This window comes from Oncorhynchus mykiss, chromosome 8, assembly GCF_013265735.2.
Source record: "Oncorhynchus mykiss isolate Arlee chromosome 8, USDA_OmykA_1.1, whole genome shotgun sequence".
Classification (NCBI taxonomy): domain Eukaryota; kingdom Metazoa; phylum Chordata; class Actinopteri; order Salmoniformes; family Salmonidae; genus Oncorhynchus; species Oncorhynchus mykiss.
Genome location: NC_048572.1, coordinates 19,743,171 through 19,761,648, shown reverse-complemented (window position 1 = coordinate 19,761,648; position 18,478 = coordinate 19,743,171). Strand labels below are relative to the sequence as shown.

The window sequence follows — 18,478 nt, the reverse complement described above, 5'->3', positions numbered from 1 at the left end:
ATGAGGCATTCCGTTACTGTTCAGTTGAACGTTAGGTTATTGGTTTTGCCCATTCAAAGTGTCTTTGTGCGTGGTATGACCGTCGGTGCCCGGTGCGCTGGATCCAGTATCTCAGAAACGGCCACCCTCCTGGGCTTTTCACGTTTACTGAAAAATAGTGCGACACCCAAAGAAATTCTAGTTAGCAGCAGTCCTGTGGGCGAAAACAGCTCGTTGAGAGAGCTGGAAGGTGAATGGCAAGAATTGTGCAAGCTAACAGGTGGGCCACAAATAATGGTGCAGTACAACAGTGGAGTGCAGAACAGCATCTCAGAACTCGTCGAACCTTGTTACGAATGGGCTATTGCAGCAGACGACCACCTGTGTTCCACTACTATCAGCTAAAAACAAGAAGCAGCAGCTCCAGTGGGCACACGATCACCAACACTGGACAATTGAGTGGAAAATCATCACCTGCAAGATGACAGCGAGTTCAGTTTACTTGAGTGGCCTGCACAGTCCCCAGACCTCAACCCAATAGAGCATCTTTTGGATGAGATGGAACGGCTGTTCGCAGCAGGAATGTACCTCGGCAGCTACTGCGGGATGCCATCTCGTCAGCATGGACTAACATCCCTGTGAAACGTTTCCGACACCTTATTGAATGCCCTGAAGAATTCTGGCGGTTCAGGAGGCAAAGGGGGGTCCGACTCAGTATTAGCTGTTTGTCCCTAATGAACTGACTAGTGAGTATCTGCTGCACAGAGACGAGAGCACAATGAGAAAATTAGTTTTGATCAGTCATTGAAATAAATATTGCGATATGTCAAAGAATATCCCAATATGTAACTATCAAATATTATATATATTTTAAAAAATGACCGTTGCTAAAACAATGTATACAAAATAACAGTAACGTAGTTGTAGTCGCGCTCGTTACCTATAATTACAAAGTCATTCACCTCACTGTGTTACTTTGGTGAGTAAAAACTGCTTCCTACCCTTAACCATGTGCTCTGTTAAATCCTTAGCAGACAGCCCAGGCCTTTTGCTTGTTCCAACCTGCCAATTTCAATTAGGCTGCAGTAATGCACCCAGCACTAACCCATCTCCACTTAGCCTGCTAGTCCTCCTCACTGGGTGTATTGTTGGCTGTTCCACTGTTACTCTATGCATCATCTCCTGCATCGCTGCATTATTGAACGTTCGTGTGTTTTCAGGGCAACTCGCTAGCATTCATAATTCGACCACTCATTTACTGTAATGTGCCAAAGCATGACTTTATGTTTCCAAAGATTTCTGGTGCTTTGTATACACCCTTTGTAAGCTTGGCGCGCATGTATAGGGAATGTACACACAAATACTGACATAAAACTTACGCAAACTCGCTTGACGTGTGATTGCAAATGAGGTAATACTAATGCTCTATGCTCCTTCCTTGGCTAAAGCTGACAGGGCAAAGCCCTTGGTCCTGAAGTGCCCTCTGTTAGCATGTTAATGACTAAGCTAATTGACCTGCACTGTAGCGCGCTGGCCAATGGAAGAAACCTAATGAGGCAAGCTAGTAGTTCGCTAGCATAGCATAGGCCTAGCTACACCTTTTTGACGGATGGCTTCAGTCCATAGAGACCCAGAGTGGATGATCTGCCTCTCATGCACAAGTTTGTTTCCATGGAGCATTGTCCTGGTTACGACAGCCCTCAGGAAGGAGCATCTCTCTCACCAACACCATGGGGATTAGGGTCATGTGTGTTTACCTCACCTCCAGTTGAACATAGCGTAAATAGCTCTTATTTTTTTATTTTTTTTTTAAAGGCTGTAAGAGACTGTTAGCCTATTTGGATGGAATATACAGTGTATGGCCTGAAGTTTTATGAAGCCTTTGGTCTGTGGCTCTGTACTGTTACACCCACCAATGAGATTGGGTTGCTTTTCTCGTTCCAGTGAGATGTTGCCATCAAACATATTTTATTGGGAATTACATGACACTGAGCAGGAGGCAGTAATTCATATCAAGACTAGTCTGCTTGTGCTGCAGTCTCTCTCTGTCAGGCACAATTATCAACCTAGGGCACAGACGGTTCCATTGCATTTGCACTGTAACCCAAGATTCAATTTGAAGCATCTGAAATCTCTGGGGTTTTTTTGTGTGTATTTTTTCAAGTGCTGAATAATGCACTCCAAGGCAATGGCTTCTGCATGATCAATAGTAATGTAATGTAATGTAAAATCAATTTTGTTCTGTGCCAACAATACTTAATGACTGTTGACCAGTCAGCACTAAAGTGCTTTAGTAGTAGAAAGAGCTGGCCCTGAACATTTGTCTTCCCCATCAGCCTTGTTTATTTTATCAAACGTATCTATCCAGGCAAGTTAATTAAGAACAAAATCTTATTTACAATGTAAATTAAAATCAACTGAGTTCCTGTTCTGATTGATCAATATGTAGCTCAGAGGGACGTGCCATGACAGAAGATGCAAGGTAATGTGTAAAGAGGTTTATTTGAAACCAAAGGCAAAACCTTAGACATACAACTCAGAATCTACTGGTGCCAAATTGTCTCTCAGGGCTGCACTCCTCTGGCTACCAGCATGTTGCTGCCTCCCAGCAGATAGTCTGCACACACACACTCAACATACTATCTAATGTAACAGTGTCTGTTGTCAGGGAGAGGGGAAATTAAGAGGTATTCAAAAAGCCTCAAGTGTCTTTCTCTGAAGTGGCTGATACCAGCATATCTTAAATGTCTCGACCCTCCCAAGGAGGAGAAACACAAATGCACAGCATTCTTTATTCTCTCCCCCCCACCCCCACCCCACCACCCTCTGTCTAGAATGCAGCGTCATTGTCCTTTGAACTTTTTATGGTTATTGTTCCTTCCGCCTGAGGCAATGTGTTACCCCGGGGAGGTGTGTGGTAGAGTTTGTCCCCTTTGTCCACACTGCAATTCATCTCAAATTGCTCCCTCATTCCACAAGTGTCAAAGGACCAATATGCAGTGATCACGCAGTTCATGGGCTTCCGTGGGGATTTTTCTGTAATGCCTATACTGTCTAGTTCTGCTGTGCAGGTGAATACAGGACCAGCTGAAGAGAGCTGCCAAGCTGTCCCAAACTGCACGTTTGTCTGTCTGCAGGGCAAATATCACCTCACACCCAAGAGATGCCCCGGGGGAGTGCATTCTCTACAGTTTCTGACACTTTCCAAACACAACCATTACAACTGTTGCATTCATGAGCCACATATATTAAACTCCACGTAAATGAACCCTGTCGTAATGAACTGTGAAAGATTGTGTCATTTAAGGTTTTGTCATTTAAGTTTTGTAAGGGTGTTTTCCGTTAAATGAAATGCATGAGGAATGATGGGTGGTAGAAATATTTATCCCGAGTCTAGTTCTCAAAATAATCTGCCTCGCTGCGGGTTGTAGGTCGTTATTTCTAAATGTCAACTGTTCTTTCTAATTGATGATTAATGTAATGTTATTTCCATTCTCTTCTCTTTGTTCTTCACTCTCTGTAGAAACGGGCCAAAGGCCAGTACCTGTTTTTCAAAGTGTGTGAAACCCTGAACCTACTGGAGAAGGACTACTTTGGGTTGAGTTTCAAAGACAACGCTGACCAGACGGTAAAGTTTTTTTGTTTTTTGTACCACATTCTTGTACAATAAGAGGCTTTTCCAGAACAGCAAACACATTACAAAATAAAAACTCCTCTTGTACATAAAGCTTTCCAATCCATTTTTTTGTATGTTTTGTTTCTGAAGTACCAGTACTACTTCAGGCATAACTACTTCATAAAATGTATCATATAACCTTCTCACCTAATGGCACAGATGTTTTTGCAATTATGTCCTAAACGTTTTACATTGTTTCTCTGCTACAATAGCAACAATGACTATTGGCTTGACTTGTAACTGATACCACATAATATTCCTCAAGATCAATATGCACTCTTTAGACATTCTAAACCTTCAGCGGGCCTGATAGACCATATAATTGATCGTTTTAACAAAGGCCTGTGATGGATGATAAAACACAGGGAAGTACTTTAAGTCCACCCCATCCTCACAGGATGTCTGAAGTGTGCCGTAAACCTCCAGAGAACCCAGATATGCTTCCAGGGAATAACAGTCGTTATTTTCCATATCTGTGTCGACACTGTTTATTGGAGAGTGCTGTAATATCACTGGTTGGAGACAAACGAGGCTCCGCTCACAAACTTCAGTCCAAACTGACTCTGCTCTTGCCCGCTGCCAAGCAGGCCTGGTTCACAGAAGACCTGGATTCAAATCAGGGTTGGGGTCAATTTTGATTTTAATTCAGAAAGTAAACCAAATTCCAATTCAAAATGTTTCTAATTGAAAAGCATTGAGGATAGGCTGAATTTGTAATTTCAGTGTACTTCCTGAATTGAAATGGAATTGATCCCAACACTGGTTCAAATGCTATTTTAATTGCACTTTTGGGACTTATATTGGTTCCATTGCAACAGCCAATCAATCAGGCACACCTAAAGTATTTAAAATGATTTCAAGTGGTAATTGAACAAAGGCCTTGTTCACAGACTGTATCCTTCTCACATCTTATGGCTTTGGGCCTGGATGTTGAACTCTCCCCTGCACACTGTAATTGGAGCTTAACCTCTCTAGGGTACGTGGTACGGTAGCGTCCTACCTGTCAACAGCCAGTGAAACTGCAGGGTGCCAAATTCAAAACAGAAATCGCATAATTAAAATTCCTCAAACATACATGTATTTTACACCATTTTAAAGATACACTTGTTGTAAATCCAGCCAGTGTCCAATTTCAAAAAGGCTTTACGACGAAAGCAAACCGAACGATCATGTTAGGTCAGAGCCAAATCACAGAAAAACACAGCCATTTTCTAGCCAAAGCGAGGAGTCACAAAAAGCGGAAATATAGATAAAATGTATCACTAACCTTTGATCTTCATCAGATGACACTCTTAGGACTTCATGTTACACAATACATGTATGTTTGGTTTGGTAAAGTTCATATTTATATAAAAAAATCTGAGTTTACATTGGCGCGTTAGATTCAGTAGTTCAAAAACATCCGGTGATTTTGCAGAGAGCCACATCAATTTACAGAAATACTCATAATAAACATTGATAAACGATACAAGTGTTATTCACAGAATTAAAGATATACTTCTCCTTAATGCAACCGCTGTGTCAGATTTTTAAATAAAAAAATAAAAACATGAGTACGGCGCTCAGACGACAAATCAAGCCAAATTGATATGTGCTATGTTTGAGTCAACAGAAGTCAGAAATAGCATTATAAATGTTCACTTACCTTTGATCTTCATCAGAATGCACTCCCAGGAATCCCAGTTCCACAACAAATGTTTGTTTTGTTCGATAATGTCCATCATTTATGTCCAAAATCCTCCTCGTTGTTAGCACGTTCAGCCCTGTATTCCAACTTCATGGCGCACGAGCAGACAAAGTCCAAAAGTTCCGTTACAGTCCGTAGAAACATGTCAAACGATGTATAGAATCAATCTTTAGGAATGTTTTTAACATAAATCTTCAATAATGTTCCAACCGGAGAATTCCTTTGTCTTCAGAAATGCAATGGAATGCAGGTCGCTCTCACGTGAACGTGCGAGACTGAGCTCGTGGCTGCTGGCAGACCTCTGACTCATTCCCCTCTCATTTGCCCCCACATCACAGTAGAAGCATCAAACAAGGTTCTAAAGACTGTTGACATCTAGTGGAAGCCTTAGGAAGTGCAACATGACCCCATAGACACTGTGTATTATATAGGACGAGTCGAAACTACAAACCTCAGATTTCCCACTTCCTGATTGGATTTTTTCTCCGGTTTTTGCCTGCCATATGAGTTCTGTTACACACAGACATCATTCAAACAGTTTTAGAAACTTCAGTGTTTTCTATCCAAATCTTATATGCATATTCTATCTTTTATGGCAGAGTAGCGGGCAGTGGAATTTGGGCACACTTTTCATCCAAAATTCCCAATGCTGTCCCCTACCCTAGAGAAGTTAATGAGACAGTCAACACGCTCCACTGTCTCTGCAGGCTCCAGATCAGTCCGTGAGGGAGACTGTTGGGAGCGAGATTAGCATATTTGCAGTGGGGCTAAATGCTGACTTTTGTTCCACTTTGAACTGGAAACTGTAGGCTAGCCACGGGGGTGGGGTGTGGAGATGAGGGAAGAGGCTAGGCTGTGTAGTTTAGTGGAATGTGTTTTCATCATGTGTGTTTGTTTATATGAAAGTGGTGTGCTGAAGTTCAGGGATCAGACCAGTAATGACCACCATGGCTAGTTTTGTTGTCTGTGGTCTGGACTGGTGCTAAATTGAGAGTTATGCTCTTTACAGTAGCTCTGTGCAAAATGCTACCTTCTGTCTTGTGTTTGATTCTACTTTTCTTGACATACCTGATCTACTAAAGTACCTGAGAAGGGAAATAAAAGGAGGTCCTAGTGTATTTGTATTAGAAACGGCACAGTGTTCTATGTTTAGGTGGTATAGTAGTTAATTGCATTATGAATGCTTTTACAATCAAAATCCCATCTCATTATTCTAACGTGTTGCCAATCACCGTGGTTACTCAACAGGGAAAATTTGAAGTCTGATTAATTGGTAGAAGTTTGATACTGTGTTACAATTTCTGCGTACTTGTTAATACCACAGCTTATATCTCCTTTGTTTCTCTTCTATAGTGCTGGCTGGACCCTACAAAGGAGATCAAACGTCAGATCTGCAGTAAGTTGTGGCTTTTTAACCTTTTTGAAACTTTCTGTATGAAGTGTCTCATTAAGTAACATGGCCACCGGAGTTCACACCAATTGGCTTTACTGTACATACCAACCTCAAGAAAGACTTCCACACTATACCCTATAATTTCTCCTAACAAAGCACTCGATCACTCTATCCCCCAAGTCTATTCCAGTAAAACTAATAACTAATGTTACTGTTGACATTTACTGGATCTTGAGCAGATACGTTATTTATCGTCTCCTGGAGTGACATGCTCTTTTCACATCTGGTAACTGGATTGCAGTAATTCTGGATGGTGCGGGGGGGGGATGTGTTTGGGATGATGTGTGTTGGGTGGGGGGAGGCTGCTCACCCATCCCCAGTCTGATACTTCCAGAGCACTGCCAGTAACAACGACCAGGCATTTATAAACACACAGAGGGAATTCATTCTAGCCATGGGAACGGCAGCTCCGAGCGGAGGTACTTTCCTGTCCAGGGCCTGGTATGCGTTAGTCTACAGCGGCCCAAAACTGGCCTCTTTCTCTCTCCTTAACTTGATGTATCCGTTTGCATCATGTTCAGAGTCGCTGGGCTGGTCTGGTCCCTCCTTCAGGGGAGAGAAAGGGAATGGGATCCTCCCTCTGAAAGATGCAACAGTCAAGGCTGCTTTATGTGTTGTACCCCTGCCTGGTTCAATAAAGACCCATTGTGCTGCCTGGTAGTGATTTTAATGTTGTTATCCAAACCCACATCTGCAGGTCACCCAGGACCCAGTCACTGCACTAAGCCAGGCACAGCCATGCTTATTAGTGCCTTTTGGTCGTTCTGTGTTTGAGTTTTCTGCCACACCGACTGTGACAGCGGCTGTCAGTGACGATGCAAGAACATTTAAGAGCAGATGACCGTCAGCAAAGAAATCCCCATTTTACCTGGCTGTCCAGCAACCAAAGCTATGCCTGTTTTCTCGACTTATCTCTGTCTTGTTTGAACTGTTTGAACACCTTGCGTCAATGAGTGAGGAACAGATGCCTTATACCTGTCTGTCAGCCACAGTTTGCTCTCTGAGATAGTGCTCCAGATCCGTTGACTTTCTGACAAGTGAGACCACAGTTATACTGACTTGACTGATTCCGGTCTATAGGCAGGCAGAGTTCACTACCAAGTCTGTAACTGAGATCATTAGGGGTTTATGGTCACTGACTGCCCGTGGGATCCAGGGAAATGGTAGATATTGGGACACTCCATTTTCTTTAAAGGCGGTGTAGCGCCTATTTCTCAATACCAGAAACGCATATAATAGTAACTTGGAGAACCCCAAGAAAACCTTCCCAAATTACAAACTCTTTAAAGCAATTGTTATAATATTGTCGTTCTAAACATTGGGTTTGAGGTTTTCTCCAAGTCATCTCTAGCTTTGTAAAAACAACCCCGCAATGTCCTGGGGTCAGTGTCACATGGTGAATTAAAAACTTATTAAAAGTAGGATCAATTTGAAAATGAGACGGGTAAATTGGGTGTCTACTCGTCAATCTGCGGGGCACATTTCATCCCTGAACTTCCAGGGCTATCAACAATGGAAGGATGACTTTAACAAGAAGTTGTTTCTCAAAGTGGATGCTGTCCATTGTGGCGCTAAAGCATCTCAAACAGCTGTGAGCATTATCCCTGGCATAGAAGTGAACTGGGTAAATTAAATAGCTAGCAAGCTTGCTACCTCTATGCTCTATAGAGTTTTCTATACGGCCTGCCGAGGGCTGGCTCTACTGAAATGCCATGCTTCGGCCGTGGATCCGATCACAGATCGGGTGTTGTCTCGGAGAAGCCACGGAGCCATACTTTCTTTGGAGGGGTGGATTTTATGGTCAATGTGTTCAGTTGCTTCTTGTTGAAGTGACAGCAGATAACGTTAGCTTGCAAAAGCTAGCTATCCTCTTCCTACATTTTTGGATGAAATTAAGCTAGTCTCAATCTTTCTGCTTAACAATATTCTCTCTTGAACAATGTTCCTCGAGTTTCCCAGCCGTGGCCTGCATAGGCTATGTGCCTGTAGGCTATGTGCTTGAAATCAACAATGGTGGGCATAAAGTTATTGTTTGCAAAAATGTATTATTGGCAATGGCAGCTAAACTTTTTGTAGCTACCTGCACAGACAGCTGTGTGTTATGCTGTTTGTTTGTTGTGTTGTACTTACCAGTACCCAGTGTTTGCAGGGTTTGACATGCTAGTCAACCTACTATCTGCCAACCACTGGAATGTCTAGAGTGTTCCGGTGCCAAGCATCCTTGTGGTTGGTGGAGCACTGCAAGTGCAAGACCATGCTTAGCCATTGTTCTCTCTTACGTTAACCATCTTAACAAGAGATTGTCAGTGTTTTATACTGGGATCCTTGATTTATTTTGCGTGGGCAACAGCCAAACAGTAGCCTGTTTTGAGTTGTTAATAAACGGGGAATTCGTAAACTCAATTCTCTGTCTGGACTTTTGTCATTTATGATCTAGCCAGGTCATTACATTATAAACACTAAATGTAGACTTACATTTTTTTTAATTTTTTTTTTTACTATACACGTCACAATTCCAGACATAATGCAAACAGTCTCTTTTCTGGCAATTTATCCTCTCACTTTACCAGCATTGCTTTGTGTAGACGCAAGAAAAAAATACTTTTAAAATGAAATGCTTGATGACATTTGTTTTCTCTCATACTCTACCGTGCATTCTAATTCTAGCGTGTACATGTGCGTAAAAAAAAAAGTGTTTTTATTTAGGCTTTAGTCGATTTACTAAAAATGCTCTTATCCAGAGCAATTTACAGGAGAAATTAGTGTTAAGTGAATTCCTCAAGGGCAGAACGAAAGATTATTTTCCCAACTACTCGGCTCTGGATTCGAACTAGCAACCTTTCGGTTACTGATCCAACGCTCTTAACCTCTAGAGCAGTGGTTCCCAAACTTTTTATTGTCCCGTACCCCTTCAAACATTCAACCTCCAGCTGTGTACCCCCTCTAGCACCAGGGTCAGCGCACTCTCAATTGTTGTTTTTTGCCATCATTGTAAGCCTGCCACACACACACACACACACACACACTATACGATACATTTATTAAACATAAGAATGAGGGTGAGTTTGTCACAACCCGGCTCGTGGGAAGTGACGACGAGCTCTTATAGGACCAGGACACAAATACAAATCATTTATTTTGCTCTTTATTTAGCCATCTTACATATAAAACCTTGTGAATAACTCACCACAGGTTAATGAGAATGGTGTGCTTGAAAGGATGCACATAACTCTGCAATATTGGGTTGAATTGGAGAGAGTCTGTCTTAAACCATTTTCCACACACAGTCTGTGCCTGTATTTAGTTTTCATGCCAGTGAGGGCCGAGAATCCACTCTCATAGGTATGTGGTTGCAAAGATCATCAGTGTCTTAACAGCGTGATTTGCCAAGGCAAGAAACAATGGTCGCAGCCCTATCCAGAAATATGGCGGTGGATTCTGATTAAAATACATTTCACAGAACCGCTTGTTGTAATTTCGATGAGGCTCTCTTGTTCAGATATCGGTAAATGGACTGGAGGCAGGGCATGAAAGGGATAACGAATCCAGTTTGTGTTGTCCGTTTTATATCACATTTGACATTGTCCGTAAGCTTGAGTTCATTTGCACACAAAAAAATCATAATGATGGAAGACCTGTGTGTTGTCCTTGTTAATGCAGACAGATAAGAGCTCCAACTTCTTAGCCTCAATTTTGTCCTGCACTTTGAATATAGTTGGAGAGCCCCTGTAATCCTAGATTCAGATCATTCAGGGGAGAAAAAACATCACCCAGGTGGGCCAGTAGTGTGAGAAACTCGTCATCATGCAAGCGGTCAAACAAGTGAAAATTATGGTCAGTAAAGAGAACTTTAAGCTCGTCTCTCAATTCAAAAAAAGACTTCTCAATACTTTGCCCTTTGATAACCAGCATCCTTGAAGGCCAGCATCCCAGAGTCGCCTTTTCACTGTTGACGTTGAGACTGGTGTTTTGCGGGTATTATTTAATGAAGCTGCCAGTTGAGGACTTGTGAGTCATCTGTTTTTAAACTAGACACACTAATGTACTTGTCCTCTTGCTCTGTTGTGTACCGGGGACTCCCACTCTTTCTATTCTGTTTAGGGCCAGTTTGTGCTGTTCTGTGAAGGGAGTAGTACACAGCATCGTACGAGATCTTCAGTTTCTTGCATGGAATAGCCTTATCTCAGAACAAGAATAGACTGACAAGTTTAAGTAGAATGTTATTTGTTTCTGGCCATTTTGAGCCTGTAATCGAACCCACAAATGCTGATGCTCCAGATTCTCAACTAGTCTAAAGAAGGCCAGTTTTATTGCTTCTTTAATTAGGGCAACAGTATTCGGCTGTGCTTTCATAATTGCGAAAGGCTTTTCTAATGATCAATTAGCCTTTTTAAAATGATGAACTTGGATTAGCTAACACAACGTGCCATTGGAACACAGGAGTGATGGTTGCTGATAATGGGCCTTCCAGCTACAATAGCCATTTACAACATGAACAATGTCTACACTATTTCTGATCAATTTGATATTTTAATGGACAAAAAATATATATATTTCAAAAACAAGGACATTTCTAAGTGACCCCCAAACTTTTGAACAGTAGTCTATATATTTTTATAAATGTGATTCACATTTTTATTTGGCGTGCCCCCGAAGAACAGCGTTGCGCGTACCCCTGGAGGTATTGCTGCTTGTGGATATGATTCTATGATATGGCACTCCCCTCCCAATTCCATTTCATGCAAGCTGCTGTGCCTGTGTGCCCTGTAATAGCACTCTATAGTGTGTGTGTGTGGTACTAGGGAATGGAGGCTAGCCTATCACATGAATTGAGGCCTCAGCTCAGACCCATTTATCTTCAGCCTGTGACTCAGACTGGAACGTTTCAAGGATAATTGAAAATCAAAAAACAGGCCAGAGATGAGGGGGAGACTGAAATCCCTTGTGCCCATGTCACACCACCACAGCTGACTTTTTGAAGGTCATCTTTAAAAAAACGCTTACTTTGTAAGAGTCTGCTCATGAATGCTCACTTAAAAAATTACCCTGATTTCCAAAGCTGTTTCTGTGCTAGATGACACCATTTTTTTGCTATCGATTTTTGTCCATTCCCACCTGAAATACTACACCTAATTGGACAGTTGAAGATACTGTTCTGCACAGTTTCTCTACTGCTCACACACACACCAAGAAATCACTGTTCTTGGACAGATCCTCACATAACTGCTCCTTGCTTCCTCAAACGGTCACTGATCTCTCCGCTCGGTCTGGCCAAAGGACAATGACTACAATATGACCACAGTTGTAACAGGAGAGGAACAGTGGCAGTTTAGTTTGTGGGGTAATTTTTGGAATTCCTCTTTAATAACATATCCTGTATCCCATGCCCGTACTAAGCATGTGTGAATTTGGCATGGTTTTCCTTCTTGTTTTGTAGATTTAAAAAGGGGGGGGAAAAGAGCATTGTTTTTTATGATTTTCCTTGAATTCTCGATGTTGTGCAGACTTGAAAAGAGAAATTAATTTATCCCCTTATGTCATTTCTCCGCACAGTCAATGGAATTCCTTCCTTGCCTGGCCCTAATTCCTTACCTCTTATTTCACTATCCCTTTTCTGGATGAAAGCCTGAATTCCTCATGTTTTGGAACATAAATTTCAGGGAAAGAGAGTGGGAAGACTATTTAAGTCTGTTATGTCAGGACACGGTGGATATTTGTTGTAAATTGAGCCATTGCATAACATCATGTCTCCCACCCAGAGGGTGAGAGACTGATCATCATCCATCTCTTCTCTCCCCGGTGTAATCAGGATAGCGCTACCCCCGACCCACCCCTTCTCTCTCTTTCTCTCTTAGTTAGCGGTTGCTAGGTGACAACCAGCCCTACCCTAATACTGACAAGGCTCTAGGCATTGCCACATCAAGCCAGTGGTCTGTGACTGGACACACACACAGAGTTGAGTAGGTAGTGTGTATTAGCACTGCTAATCCTGTCTCATCTCACATGGCGGCTCTCTTATCGCTGACAACAGGAAGTATAACATGGAGCCCTGCAAAGGGCTCTTAAGCCCATCTGGCCCCCATTTGACCCCAACACTAGTAGTCTCTATATAAAAAGTAGGCTACTACTAGAAAGTAGATTTGCTTATATAGAAGTGAATCCATATCATGATTTAGTGTTGAAGATTTTATGTTGATTTTATAAACCCTTTTGTGGGAGTTGAGTGTGTGGTTCTGAAATGTTTTCTGCTAGGTGGTTGAATCCAAATGTAGTCTATTTTACTGATTAAGTCCCCTCAGGGTGTCTAATGAATACTCAAAATGAAAAGGAGTGTAATTTTAAAGGCCTTGTTTCTACTCCATTTTAGATTAGTCTCTGTGCACGACCAAATCAAAACAACTCCTCAGGCTGGCCCATGTCTTTCCAGGCTTGATAAAACTTCCACTTCAAAGCCTTTCCTCGCGCTCCTTCCCAGTGTGTTCTCTTCCTCTTTCCATCTCTGCCCCCTCTCCCCCGTCTCTGCTTTCTCTCCCCCACCACACCCACACTCCTTACGGACAGTCGATGAGCACAGCTGTTTGATCACGGGTGTGTTCTTAGCACATCTGGCTCGGGAAGATTCCACCATCGCTTGTTTTTCTTTGTTGGTTACTTGACACTAAACTAATAATTGCCTTCCTCTACAGACAGTACAAACGCTCACCCAAATGCTTAGCCGGAGTCACTTTCTAGGCTTGAACACGTGGCCTGGCGCCTCAGAGGAATGTATAATATGTTGTGTTATGATAATGAAGGATGCATTTCCTTTAGTCTTTAAATCAGATGAGTCCTGTTCTCTCTCCACAGATACCTCCTGGCAGTTAGCGTTCAATGTCAAGTTCTACCCTCCTGATCCGTCCCAGCTGACCGAGGATATTACCAGGTATTGTACTGTCCGTTTCATAAGGAAACAATGGTCAAACAGCCACTCCTTTTCATTGTACATTTGATTGTTTGGCTTTATTATGTTAGTCATATAGCAACGAAATGATCTACCCAGTTGTGCAAACACAGAATGTACGTATGCCACGCAGGTGGCCCGGAGCAGTCAATAACCTACAGTCTGTTAAAATGTTGCATTCACACTTTTGACATCTTTCCAGAGTATTTTGTACTCAGGAAATGTAAATAGTTGTACTGTTACGGTATCTACAGTACATGTTGTTTTTCGGCCAGCATGCACACGTAACTAACACATAAGCAAGCACTGTTATTCACATAAACCTCTAATCCCGTAAAGGGTGCTGTAGTACTGTGCTGCACAGTAGTTGCACACCACAGCAGCAACATGCAGTAGACCCCTGGTTGATAAGGTCAGAAGAGCAGAGCACAAGGGGGAACGGTGTGCTGTACACGGAGTGTTCAATGTCCGTGTGTTCCCCCAGTGTCTCATCACACTGCTCTGAGCCCTCAGCGGGATCACTCCGGTTACTCCCTAATCTAGCGTAGAATGCCCTCTTTGATCGGCACCCGTCAAAAGGTTGCAGCAATATCGAATGCAGTGGAGCTGTCTTCAGCCTCCAGAGTTTAGTTTCAGCACAGCCCCAGATCCAAGGTCACAGGCAATCATCTCACACACTTACCTTTTTTTCCCTCTCTCTCTGTGTGCCATTACCGCACACGCTATTTCTGCTGTTGTGAGTCTGCAGGCTGCTGCTGTACTGTAAGGCACAGGAAACCGCCCCCACACACACCACGTTCACGTGCTGAAATGTCATGTCAGATCTGAACTAGTGGATTAGTGTCATGATGAACATAGACCAAATGTACAAAATCTATTTCATGCCCTTTTATTCATCTCGCTCGCCTCTCACTCTCTTTCTTCCCCTCCTCCCATCTCTCCATCTCCCTGTAGATATCTCCTGTGCCTTCAGCTGCGGCAGGACATCATTTCGGGGCGTCTGCCCTGCTCCTTCGTCACCCACTCTCTGCTGGGTTCCTACTCCCTGCAGGCCGAGCTGGGAGATCACGACCCCGATGAGCAACGCCTCGACTACATCAGCGACTTCCAGTTTGCCCCCTCACAGACTAAGGAGATGGAGGAGAAGGTGGTAGAGCTCCACAAAACTCACAGGTCAGAGCCGTAGTTCAGAGAACTATCCCTTTAAAGCAAGCAAGAGGAAGTGACACAAATCAAATCACATTTTAATGGCCACATACACATGGTTAGCAGATGTTAATGCGAGTGTAGCAAAATGCTTGTGCTTGTAGTTCCGATAATGAAGTAATATCTAACAAGTAATCTACCAAATTCACAACAACTACATTATACACACAAATGTAAAGGGATGAATAGAATATGTGTATATATAAATATATGGGTGAGCGATGGCGTGCGGCATAGGCAAGATGCAGTAGATGTTATAGAATACAGTATATACATATGAGATGAGTAATGTAGGATTTGTAAACATTATTAAAGTGGCGTTATTTAAGGTGACTAGTGATACCTTTTTATTAAGTCCATTTATTTACGTGGCCAGAGATTTGAGTCTATGTTGGTAGCAGCCTCTATGTTAGCGATGGCTGTTTAACAGTCTGATGGCCTTGAGATAGAAGCTGTTTTTCAGTCTCTCTGTCCCAGATTTGATGCACCTGTACCAACCTCGCCTTCTGGATGATACTTTTTCGAGGAACTTAACTTTCCACCTTCTCCGCTACTGTCCCGTCGATGGGGATAGGGAGGTGCTTCCTCTTCAGTTTTCTTGTAGTCCACGATCATCCCCTCTTCTGACACTGACATTGAAGTCATCACTGAAGGGGCCTCTTTAAAACCACCCGGCTGTGGGGACTGGGGAAAGACACCTGTGTAGAAATTAGATTGGAAATTACCCCTGGTCTGTACTAAACCCTGTGATGATCATATTTTGAATTCCCTGTTTTCAGCACCTCCCATTTGTCGATTGAATTATCATTGACTTGAACTTTTCACCTCTGTTTGTTTTGGATTGTTCTATGTTTTGTCTACCATTCTAGGGGGATGACTCCTGCTCAAGCAGATACCCAGTTCTTAGAAAACGCCAAGAAGTTGTCGATGTATGGTGTCGATCTCCACCATGCCAAGGTGACTGACACACGGCCCCAGGCACTGGGTTTTGAAATGTCCAATCCAACCAGAGATTTTGTTTAAGAAATCACTGCTGTATACATGTTTTGGGAAATACTAGGAAATACATTTGTGGTGTTTATAAAATGCCCTGCAATGAGAAAATGTCAACCTCATAGCTGTAAAAAAAAACGATTGAACTGTAAGTTCTTAACAAGGAGACAGCCTTAACAAGGAACTGTTCTCCTACGCTCCATTCTTTGTGTATGGAAGTCTGTTGAAACTCCTGTGAGAGCACACAGGACTCAGGGAGGCTCCTTTGATGTAGTGTGCAGTGAGGGGAAGAGAGGCAGGCAGAAAACACAAAGCAAAAGCAGAAAGTGCATCAGCTGTACAAATACATGTGGTGGAGCCGGAGCTCTTTTCACTGGGCCGTCTGCATGGGAACAGCCCTGTGGAATGAACCATTCTCTCTCCCGGTGTACTGGACATGGGTTGAAAATACTCCCAGAAATGTTCTGTTGGTCTAGAGCACAGAGGGGGATGGCGAGAAGGGGGGGATAGGGAGAGGACGAGAGAGAGAGGGTGGGGGGGGGGGGGGGGGGGGGGGCGACGATGGATTTTCCTCCTCGTTTTACAGTTTGATACACAAATCAATAGCCACTCAGTATCAAACTATCCATATGTCCCAGACTTAAAAGACCCTTTATGGCATCATGCAAGTTCGATAACGTTACCATTGAGTTATGGTGGGGTGATTGCATATCCAGCCTTATTCAATTGTATGTAATCTTATTCCATTGTGAGCCTTGGCAATATTATAAATCTTCTGGACTGAAATCTGAGAACGTTGTCTGTTCTCTATCCATGTTGTCTGTACTGCTGCAAACGTGACTGTTTTCTGTTCATTACACTTTGCTGAACTGTTGCTTTGGCTGTTTGTGTCTGCAGGACTCTGAGGGAGTGGACATCATGTTGGGAGTGTGTGCCAATGGCCTGCTGATCTACAAAGACCGACTCCGGATAAACCGCTTTGCCTGGCCAAAAATCCTCAAGATCTCCTACAAACGTAGCAACTTCTATATCAAAATCAGGCCGGGAGAGGTACAGAACCGCACCACTCTCAGAGGAAAAACAAGATATTTCCACAATTTACTCTTGTCCTTTCCAAAACCCACTCCAGAGATCAGCTGTAGGAAAGAGACTGTCATTGAGCCAAATACTGACAATGTTAGGACATGGTTTGATTGTGGAGATGGAAATGCTGATGTTTAGATGTTTCTTTCTCAAGGCCAATTCAAACTAGTTTTGTGGGGGGGGGGTTTGGTCCATATCTCGTTTTTTGTGGAGCATATGTTTTCTAACTTGGCTAGTTCTTGTACTCGGGGTAACTCCGCTATATGCTCTGTCTTACAGACGGAGCAGTTTGAGAGCACCGTGGGCTTCAAGCTGCCCAACCACCGCTCTGCCAAGAGAGTCTGGAAGGTCTGCGTGGAGAATCACACCTTCTTCAGGTAACAATCACACTCTCCGTTCCCATGTCAACGACACCAACATAGGTTTAACCTCGAACTCACTGCATCAGACTCTAAAAGATGTCTGAACCAGGAAGAACTAGTGTGTTAGGTCCTCTGAAGTCTGTTGTTTTTTAATGATTGCACCTTTCTTTATAGTGTTCTGTTCCACCTTGCAACTTTATCTATAGGCCCTTTCTAACCTGTTGACTCTGTGAAATGTGTCTAAGCTAACACAGTTAGTCCTACCCCATGTCAGTGGGGAGTGTTAAATGCCCCCCCCCCCCCCCCAACCCTATGCACTTATTTGTTCAGGCAGCTTCTCTGTCTGAGGCCTAAAGCCATGGCCATTATCATGCGCTTAACTTCTTATGGTATAGGGGACGCTTGTATTTGTGGTACAGATGCAGCATCATCTTTTCCTACACTTAAATTGCCCTTGCCTAATGATTTGCGTCTTAAGCCCGGCTTGCAACTCTGCTATCCTCACCACAAGGCGATAGTAATCCTGTATATTAAGAGTACAGCGACTGCACTGAGAAGGCATCATGTTATTTAGTTTGTTTTGGTTTTTTTTGCCCTGAGGAGGTCCTGTAGATCCATGTCCAGATGAAGCATCCGGGGTGAAAAAGTTGAATTTAAAAAAGTTGTGAGGATAAAACTAAGACCTTGGTAAACTTGTTAAGTACCGAGTTTGATGAAATACTTAAAAGTAAAAAGCAGAAGTTTGTCAGGTAGCCAAGTAGAAACAAACGGTACAGCAGTATGGAGACAATGCGGAAGTGTGTTGCATCACATAATAAATCCCACCTGCTGCGCATCTCATTATTTGACAGTTTTTAAGAGGATTGTCGGCACACGCCAAATTGAAACCAGATACGGCATGGAGATCCTCGGCTGTTTAATCGAGTTGTGTTATTCTTGGCATGGACAACGAGGAGGGGAGCCACAGCCTCAACAAACACAAAGCAACAATCACTCACTGCCTTGCCTTCAACCCAACCAGTAATATCCCAAAGCCCTGTAGCGCCCCTCTTTCTCCTCTTCTCTCATTCAGCTCTTCTGTGTGCAAAAGAAACTCCTA

At 43.0% G+C, this 18,478-nt stretch overlaps 1 protein-coding gene across 17 annotated transcripts in view; it reads left to right on the top strand.

Annotated features, from left to right (window-relative positions):
* The window catches only part of LOC110529554 (protein 4.1), a 103,358-nt gene that overhangs the window by 64,890 nt on the left and 19,990 nt on the right, over positions 1 to 18,478 (top strand). For all 17 annotated transcript variants that reach the window (XR_005052828.1, XM_021611818.2, XM_036984959.1 and 14 more), the window contains 7 exons: positions 3,503 to 3,607; positions 6,696 to 6,738; positions 13,642 to 13,717; positions 14,690 to 14,908; positions 15,811 to 15,898; positions 16,832 to 16,984; positions 17,297 to 17,394. Coding sequence is in view for 16 of the 17 variants with exons in the window: in XM_021611818.2 (XP_021467493.2) it covers positions 3,503 to 3,607; positions 6,696 to 6,738; positions 13,642 to 13,717; positions 14,690 to 14,908; positions 15,811 to 15,898; positions 16,832 to 16,984; positions 17,297 to 17,394 (782 nt within the window). In the remaining variant the exon portion in view is untranslated. The remainder of the gene's footprint in view (positions 1 to 3,502; positions 3,608 to 6,695; positions 6,739 to 13,641; positions 13,718 to 14,689; positions 14,909 to 15,810; positions 15,899 to 16,831; positions 16,985 to 17,296; positions 17,395 to 18,478) is intronic.